This window comes from Eriocheir sinensis, chromosome 8, assembly GCF_024679095.1.
Source record: "Eriocheir sinensis breed Jianghai 21 chromosome 8, ASM2467909v1, whole genome shotgun sequence".
NCBI lineage: Eukaryota > Metazoa > Arthropoda > Malacostraca > Decapoda > Varunidae > Eriocheir > Eriocheir sinensis.
Window position 1 is genome coordinate 4,439,833 of NC_066516.1, and position 10,000 is coordinate 4,449,832.

General features: G+C 51.0%; 1 protein-coding gene across 5 annotated transcripts in view; it reads left to right on the plus strand.

The window, feature by feature from the left end:
• The window catches only part of LOC126995389 (serine/threonine-protein kinase 26-like), a 122,917-nt gene that overhangs the window by 65,408 nt on the left and 47,509 nt on the right, over positions 1-10,000 (plus strand). The window contains exon 1 of one of the 5 annotated variants that reach the window (XM_050854900.1): positions 3,677-4,753. The exons of the other annotated variants lie outside the window; for them this stretch is intronic. Coding sequence (XP_050710857.1) covers positions 3,974-4,753 — 780 coding nt within the window. The 5' untranslated portion in view covers positions 3,677-3,973. Of the gene's footprint in view, positions 1-3,676; positions 4,754-10,000 lie in introns of those variants that run through there. 5 annotated transcript variants of the gene reach the window in all.

Genomic DNA, 10,000 nt, shown 5'->3' on the forward strand with positions numbered 1-10,000 from the left:
GGTGGAGGTAACAGTCGAGTTAGTGGTGGGGAGTGTAGCGTAGATGGTGGAGTTGTGTGGTACAGTTGGGGTCCTTTATTAGGCCTTTGGTAGAAATAAGGAATTATGCAGACTGGCTAGGAGAGTTGGTATGAGTGGTCGTGGTGATGTAAAGGTAGGTCGGATAGAGTGCCTTGGGAGGGTGTTGTGGTGTTGAGTGTGGCGGTGAGGGTTGGAGTGTGATGATGGTGCTTGTGTTGGAGGCGAGTGTGGCGATGGTGGTGGTGGTGAATATGAGGCTTGGAAAATGTGGATAAGCAGGAGGAGGGTGTGTTCAGGGAGGGAACGGCATGTCAATGCAGTATTAACTTTGCAGGGAGTGAACTGGTTGAAAAAGCTTAAGAACAGTGGTGAAGAGAAGGAAGAGTGACGGTCACTGTTCTACCCCTAAACCTATCAACAATGGTGTCCCACAGGGCTCTGTTCTATCTCTCACTCTCTTTCTGTTGTTCATTAATTATCTTCTTTCAATAACAATCTGTCCTATCCACTCCTATGATGATTCTATTCTGCATCACTCAACATCATTTAACAAAGACCCTCCCCACAGGAATTACGTAATTCCAGGCTGGAGGCTGCTGAATGCTTGACCTCAGATCTTGCTCGTATTTCCGATTGGGGCAAAAGGAACCTGGTGTCCTTTAATGCCTCAAAAACTCAGTATCTCCACCTATCAACTCGACACATTCTTCCAAACACCTATCCCCTATGCTTCGACAACACTCAACTGTCATCTTTTACACTAAACATCTTCGGTCTATCCTTAACTCAAAATCTTAACTGGAAACTTCATATTTCTTCTCGCTCAATCAGCTTCCTTGAGATTGGGTGTTCTGTATCGTCTCCGCCAGTTCTTCTCCCTCGCACAGATGCTGTCCATATACAGGGGCCTTGTCTGTCCTCGTATGGATTATGCATCTCATATGTGGGGGGGCTCCACTCACACAGCTCTATTGGACAGAGTGGAGTCAGACGGCCGTATTCTCAGTGAATCTCTTCCCCCTTCACGCGAGGAAACAAGGCTTCGTGGACCAAATGGTATTCTCAGTGAAGAGGAGTGTCTTTGATGCAGCGCGCGAAGCGGCGAGCGGGAAAAAAATGAACTAATTTCCTCTCTTGAGGAAGAGGAGGTGAAGGCCCGCTCTTCGCTAATATCTTCGCACATTTAATGCTTTATTACAACATTTTTCCATGTTGCTGTATTATTAATTGGGTATAAGAACAATTTAAGTTTTCTAGGCCTTATATAAAAAATAATACAATGCGAGAAACAATATTTTTCTGTTTATTCAAGACTTCACGGTTCCTATGATAATTTAAGCCAACACTGGAACACACCTCTCAACCAGCACGCCCCGCCCTTTAGTCTCAACTATTCACAACAGTTATCTTTTTTGAGCGTTTGTAGGGCGGGCACTTCGAACCATAAGCATTCATTAAGATTGCTGGGATGAATTTTAAAGTGACGGACTAACAGGCTTTCTCCGGGCGCTTGTTTCACAAGTCTGTATGAATATGTGGTGGTATTCGGTACTCCGTGCTGGACTTACCACAGCCAATCTCCAAACTCGTGACGTCACCTGTGGGTGGAGCTTAGCAAAGCTCAGCAATATAGATGCTACCATTTTCCACCCACTGATAGGAGCTCTAAAGCTAGTTAAAATATATTTACAAGTGAGAAATAACGAAGGGAAAAAGAGATGTCTCATGGAACAGGAAGAAAATAAAGAAAATAAAAGCAGTTTATTCTAACGAGGTCTCCTAACCTCCGCCCACAGGTAACGGGATGATATGAAAGTGAAGCAAACATAGCCACGGGTACCAACCAATTAAATGCATCAATGTAAAATTTCTGCTATATATAATGTATGTCACTGCATCAAGCACTGTTTACATAAATATTAGTCACACTATATAATCCATTATATAAATGTACCTAAATTGCATTAAGGTTTCGGTTTTCAACGTTTGTTTGATTTGCAGTAGTACCAACACTACACGGAAAGATTGTTTCGAAGGTTAGGAACTGGGCATACCCTTCAACAGAAACACACTCTCTAAGAGACGCTTCGACGAAGAGGGAAGAGCTTCACTGAGAATATGGCCGAGAGGCTCTTCGTCTCATCAACTCTCCTCCTCTTACTAGCAGTTTTCTACCTCCTAAATTCCGCCGCAATGTTTCCTCTTTATCTATCTCCTATCGATATTTTCATGCCAATTCCTCTTCTGAACTTGCTAACTGCGTGCCTCCCCCCTCCCGCGGCCCCGCTGCACTCGACTATCTACTGTAGTTCATCCCTATACTGTCCAAACCCCTTATGCAAGAGTTAACCAGCATCTTCATTCTTTCATCCCCTTCACTGGTAAACTCTGGAACAATCTTCCTTCGTCTGTATTTCCTTCCTATGACTCGACCTCTTTCAAGAGGAGAGTATCGAGACACTTCACCCGAAATTGACCTCTCTTTTGGCCACTCTCTACTTTTATCTTTTTTAGGAGGAGCGATTAGCGGGCTTTTTTTTCCTACTACCCTTTTTTACTTTTTTGTTGCCATCAAGCTGCTTCCTTTCCTGTTAAAAAAAAAAATACTGATGAGAAAAAGAGGCTGGGGGTGAAAGGAGCTGTTGGGGGAGTTTGAGGGTAAGCAGGGGTTAGGGATGGAGAGGGAGGAAAGGAAACAAGTTTGACTTATAAGAGCATGCAACCAGGCGTGCAACATTTTCTCCCTGTCTTAAAATAATGTAAATCATAAGAAATTCTACTGTCCTGTTGCTGAATAACTTTTGTATTGTTTTTTTGTTCACTTATATATTTACCATTTTCTTCATATACTCCTCAAAATCTCCTTCTTTGGTTTCACTCTCCTGCTCGTTGTGTTTGCAAGGTTGCTGGAAAAGTTACGAATCATGTTGAAGGGAGTGGTGTGTGTGTGTGGGGGGGGGGGTGCTCTTGGTTGCTCTCAGATTCTACTTTGTATACCGTCAGCCGTGTTTGTATAGTGTTTTTATATGACTATTGGTCGTGAAGTGGCTCATGTTTATACCGTCATGTGTATCTCCCGAATGCAACTTCAACATCGCCACCAACAACAACTAACCACCACCACCACCACCACCGGAGGGAGAGAAAGCTTGGCAGCGCCCTCGGTCTGCCGTCGTGAGCAAGGTTTCTAAGTGATGGAGTTAGTCTTGCGAGTGTTGAGTGTGTGTAATGGTTGGGATTTTGATGATTTTTATTATTTGCCTCTAAACGTGAAGTGGAGCAAGGAGACGCGGTGAGGGAGGGGGGCGGGGGAGTTGCCGGACAGGGTCATGTAGGGGAAAGGCGAGCAAGGTTGGAGTAGTGTCTTGAGGGTAGGCACGAATAGGGCATGGGCATCGGGCGAGGGGCGGGGTGGAGTGCGGGCGGTAGGGTGGGGGGTGAGGGGTTCCGTAGCGGGTCAGGGCGGCAGTACCCTGCCCGCCTCCTCACCTCTACACGGTTGCCAGTGAGGACTTTCCCTCAGCTGGGCGTGTCATTTCGCCCTTGGTTACGTGAAGCTCTATAGGCCCTGCTGTGAGTGTGGGCGGCTTGGTGTGACAGGGGTTAGTGGCGGACCAAGGCGGGCGTGCTCCGTGTGGTGGCATGGGGCGGTGTGTGGTGGCAATGGTGGAGGTGCTGGTGGTTGTAGGGCTCTCCCTGCGGCGCTGAGCAGCCGGGCCACGCTCACCTGGCCGCCTCCTGCAGCCCGCCCGCCGCCCGCGCCGCTCAGTCGGTAAAGAGTTCTCTTGTGTGACGGACCTGTGGCGGTGTGCTCGACAGGCCGGTCCCTGTGTGTCGGCAGCGGCGCGTTGTGTGCTTTTTCGTCTTTGTGTGTGCGTGTGTGTGTGTTACGGTGTTGTTTGGTGGTGGTTACCTCCCCTCCCCCGGCAGCCCTGCCATGTAAGGAGGACTGATGCCGAGTCGCGGGTTCTTTTCCCGGGCGGTGCACTCCAGCAGCTCGGTGAAGCCTGGGCCCGCGTCCCTTCCCCCTACCCATAACCCTCATCCCCTCTACCCGCCTCCAGCCTCCCCCGTCAAAAATGGTTGGTGGGGAGTTCCACCCTGGCTCCAGCGGGGCAGCAAGGGCCTGCCCCGTCACAGCTCGGGGCCTATCCCCCAGGTGGTGCCCTCAGGGCCTTCCTCATTCCCCAGCACGCTGCCTGGAACCTTGCCCGGCACCTTGCCAGGCTCAATGGGCGGAGGACACCCCGCCACCTTCACGAGCACCTTGCCGGGACGCACCAGCCACCACCCTTACTACATGCATCACCAACACCCTCAGCACCACCAGCTACATCACCAACACCGCTATTCAAAACACCAGCTGAAGGTTGAGTACAAACACCAGGTCAAAGGGGAAGCCAAACACGGACACAGGGCTGACCCGCCTCAAAAGAACGTCCCGCTGACCCCTCAGCATCATGGCGGGTCTTCTCGGCCGCCCTCCGTCATGGGGTCGCGGCCACGCACACCCCACGACCTTCCCGGCCTGAGTAACGGATCCAGCAGTGGACCCCACTCGCTGCCCACAGCGTGGCCTCCCATGGAGGACCTGCGGGACCCCCAACTAATCGCCGCCTCCTCTCCAGCTCACAGCGTCTCCGATCTCTCTGCAAAATCTGAGGAAAAGCACAGCGTTGAGAAAAAGCTTCGGGAGGAAAAGGAGCCGGGAGAAGTGGAGCTCAATCAGCTGGTGAGTCCACATACCTGACTGTCATTAGTGGTACTCCGTGTCAGCCAGCGAGCGGCACATTGCTTCGCCATCACCGCCACCACCTTGTGGGCTACATTTCGGCAAACGTGAAATTTCAGCACCTTCCAGGTGGCGTTAGTTTTGCCGGACCGTCAAGCATACGTGCAGTGGTGGGTCGCGTCTTGGCGGAGTAGATTTTAGTACACCTGTTAGGCTACAACGGATGAAATGAGTCATGAGGCTTGAGGGGAAGGGATTTACTATCCAAGGGGTGAACCATTATTAGTGTTTTGTCCCATCACGGTGATTTAACACATTGGGATGGTGATGGGCGTCTAGGGTGGACTAAAGAGACATGCATCTAGTGGAGCTGCAGCGTGGGCGGGGGCGTGGCACGGGACGCTTGGGCGCTCAGCGGTAACCATGAACACCGCCCCGCCGCCGTGTGTTGCTGTTCAAGGGCGAGATGACGGCGGGCCCGATATGAGAGAGAGAGAGAGAGAGATATATATATATATATATATATATATATATATATATATATATATATATATATATATGTCTATATATATTTTGCCTGAAGGAAGCAGTAGAATTGGGAGGAGAAAGTGAGGTTCACTGTAAGCAGCCAAGGAAAGTATGCTTTCTCTCTCTCTCTCTCTCTCTCTCTCTCTCTCTCTCTCAACACACACACACACACACACACACACTAAACTGTTGTTACCTTATGACACCTTAACGATAAGGTATCTTAATTTGTCACCGTCACTGTCCCACGGCATCTTCCATTTCACCACGCGATCTGATGTTACCCTTCAGTCTGCATTTACTTTACCGTCACCTTACAGTTTACAGTTAGTTACCTTACCTCGTCTCCTTATAGTCCACATTTCCCTTACCACGTCGCCTTACACCCCACAGTTCCCTTGCCACTTCGCCTTACACCCCACAGTTCCCTTACCACGTCGCCATACACTCCACAGTTCCCTTACCACGTCGCCATACACCCCACAGTTCCCTTGCCACTTTGCCTTACACCCCACAGTTCCCTTGCCACTTCGCCTTACACCCCACAGTTCCCTTGCCACTTCGCCTTACACCCCACAGTTCCCTTACCACGTCGCCATACACCCCACAGTTCCCTTACCACGTCGCCTTACACCCCACAGTTCCCTTACCACGTCGCCATACACCCCACAGTTCCCTTACCACGTCGCCATACACCCCACAGTTCCCTTACCACGTCGCCATACACCCCACAGTTCCCTTACCACGTCGCCATACACCCCACAGTGCCCTTACCACGTCGCCCACTCCACAGTTCCCTTACCACGTCGCCATACACCCCACAGTTCCCTTACCACGTCGCCATACACTCCACAGTTCCCTTACCACGTCGCCATACACCCCACAGTTCCCTTACCACGTCGCCATACACCCCACAGTTCCCCCTTACGTCGCCATACACCCCACAGTTCCCTTGCCTCTTCGCCATACACCCCACTTACCACGTCGCCACACCCCACAGTTCCCTTGCCTCTTCGCCATACACCGTCGCCATACACCCCACAGTTCCCTTACCACGTCGCCATACACCCCACAGTTCCCTTACCACGTCGCCATACACCCCACAGTTCCCTTACCACGTCGCCATACACCCCACAGTTCCCTTACCACGTCGCCATACACCCCACAGTTCCCTTCCCACGTCGCCATACACCCCACAGTTCCCTTACCACGTCGCCATACACCCCACAGTTCCCTTACCACGTCGCCATACACCCCACAGTTCCCTTGCCTCTTCGCCATACACCCCACAGTTCCCTTACCACGTAGCCATTCACACCACAGTTCCCTTGCCTCTTCGCCATACACCCCACAGTTCCCTTAACACGTCGCCATACACTCCACAGTTCCCTTACCACGTCGCCATACACCCCACAGTTCCCTTACCACGTCGCCATACACCCCACAGTTCCCTTACCACGTCGCCTTACACCCCACAGTTCCCTTACCACGTCGCCATACACCCCACAGTTCCCTTACCACGTCGCCATACACCCCACAGTTCCCTTACCACGTCGCCTTACACCCCCAGTTCCCTTACCACGTCGCCATACACCCCACAGCCCTTGCCACTTCGCCTTACCTCACAGTTCCCTTTACCACGTCGCCGCCACCCCACAGCTCCTTGCCACGTCGCCCACCTCACAGTTCTTACCACGTCGCCATACACCCACAGTTCCCTTACCACGTCGCCATACACCCCACAGTTCCTACCACGTCGCCATACACCCCACAGTTCCCTTACCACGTCGCCATACACCCCACAGTTCCCTTACCACGTCGCCATACACCCCACAGTTCCTTACCACGTCGCCATACACTCCACAGTTCCCTACGCGTCGCCTTAAACCCCACAGTTCCCTTACCACGTCGCCTTACACCCCACAGTTCCCTTACCACGTCGCCTTACACCCCACAGTTCCCTTACCACGTCGCCATACACCCCACAGTTCCCTTACCACGTCGCCATACACCCCACAGCTCCCTTGCCACTTCGCCTTACACCTCACAGTTCCCTTACCACGTCGCCATACACCCCACAGCTCCCTTGCCACGTCGCCTTACACCTCACAGTTCCCTTACCACGTCGCCATACACTCCACAGTTCCCTTACCACGTCGCCATACACCCCACAGTTCCCTTACCACGTCGCCATACACCCCACAGTTCCCTTACCACGTCGCCATACACCCCACAGTTCCCTTACCACGTCGCCATACACCCCACAGTTCCCTTACCACGTCGCCCACCCCACAGTTCCCTTTACCACGTCGCCACACCCCACAGTTCCCTTACCACGTCGCCATACACCCCACAGTTCCTTACCACGTCGCCATACACCCCACGGTTCCCTTACCACGTCGCCCACCCCACAGTTCCTTACCACGTCGCCTTATACCCCACAGTTCCTTACCACGTCGCCATACACCCCACAGTTCCTTTACCACGTCGCCTTTACCCCACAGTTTCCCCTTTACCACGTCGCCATTCACCCCACAGTTCCCTTACCACTTCGCCACCCACCCCATTAGTTCCTTTTACCACGTCGCCTTACACCACAGTTCCTTTACCACGTCGCCTTACACCCCACAGTTCCCTTACCACGTCGCCATACACCCCACAGTTCCCTTACCACGTCGCCTTACACCCCACAGTTCCCTTACCACGTCGCCTTACACCCCACAGTTCCCTTACCACGTCGCCATACACCCCACAGTTCCCTTACCACGTCGCCATACACCCCACAGTTCCCTTACCACGTCCCCATACACTCCATTGTTAACTTGCCACGTCTGAGGGTAACGTGCTATCGTGCTTGACTGATGGGTTGGTTGATCGCCTCACGCAAAGGCTTGATGGTCTTCCGCCGATGTGTTTGGGTATTCATTGGTTGAGGTGTGTGTATACTACGTGCTGCCGAGCGTCTTGGCGCCACGGAAAGAAACCCTCAGATGGTCTCTATCCGTTAAGTTCTGTACGCTCACGTGTTCGCCTGCCTGCGCTTGTGTGCTTATTTATCCCGAAACGAAACGGACGATGTCATTGTGTTTGCCCTGCCCACTCACCTCTGGCTCTTGACGCCCTGTGGTGGACATCATTGAGACGTGGACGAAAAAAAAAGAAAAAAGAGAGAGAGAGAGAGGACAGGCCACAGGTGCTTGGGTGTAAGATTATCCGTGTTCTTGTTGGGGCTCGTTTTCAACTTTTTCCTATATCTTGCTTAGGATCAAGAAAAAAAAATCTTGTTGGTATTCTTCACTATCTGAGGCAGCGATAGGAAGCCATAAGTATTAATTGGTTTTGGGTGTTGCACAAGATTCCATAGCACGGATGAATGACGTCGAGATGATGTGGTTTAGGATCAGACTGGTTTCTGGGACAGGAGGAGGGTAGGCAAGGGGAGGGGGAGGGGGCAGGTGTCGATTCCGAGCCATCAAGACGTTGAGGGGTTGTGGCGACAGGACGGAGCCTTTCCATGTTTGCATTATCCTCTGGCGTCCTGCCCTTGACATCCATCTCTTTGTTCCGCTGTCTAGGAAACTTCTTTTTTGGGGGAGGAACTCAACAAATATGTTTACACAACGCGTGGACCAGCAGTGTGTGTGTGTGTGTGTGTATAATAATTTTGATAAGGGTTTATTGATTAAAGTAGCCGGTGCGCTTAAAATATACACATGCATATTTGAATCATTATGCAGTGATAAAATTATACAATTAAGGGAACAAAACAAAAGGTTAGAGAATATAGTAATAATTATCAGCAGATATATATGAAACCAGGTGGATGTTGAATATAATTTCTAAATAAACATATGAAACTAATCTACTGAAAGTCAAAATTAACAGAAGACTAGCGTAATAAAAAAAATAATGATCCAGTTTGGTTGTGGAAAACTTTAACAGTAAAAATAATTGTCTGTTAAAACAAATATGAGTAAAAGGGATCATGAGTAAGATTGATCGCCAGCCAAACCCTCTCGGAAAGAGCTTGGAGCTTTTTCGTTACCGATCACCAGGTAATGGTTGGGACCTCACACACCACACTCCCATCCCCCTAGATGACTGGGTGATAGTGACCGCCCCTGTCAGCAGAAAACCTTTCGGTCTGAGCAAGGCGTGAAGCTCAACCTGGCGGGCGACAGGCTGAGGCTGGGGGTTCAGGTAATACTCACTGGCATCGAATGTGTGTGATCGTGTGTCGTCCCTGGAATTCATTCAGCCGAAGTATCGCATACTTAGATTTGTTTGTTAGTTTTGTAACGTTACATGGACTGTCCAGACTTGTGTTGCGCCATCGTCCTGGTCTTTCTTCACCATTGAACATTTCTGTAAGTCAATCCGTCGTTGCAGGAATGTATATGAAGTAATGCGTGCCGCTTGGGTTACGGGGAGATGGAAGCGTGTGCAACGTGCATACATAGATACACAGTAACGTGGTGGCGTGGTCAGTGGCGTGGGCAGTGAATGGTGTGGTTAGTGCGGCGGGGAAGGGGAGGCGATGTAGGGCGTGAACGTGACCACACCCGGCTTACTCCCCTTCACTCCCGTCCGCCATCCTCCTCCTCCTCTTACCTCCTCTCAATACGCCGGACACACTCGCTGAGCCTTACATTACCCCTTCACTCCCGTCCATACAAAAGACACACTTTCTGCTCCTTGTAAGTGGCTCTCCTCACACTC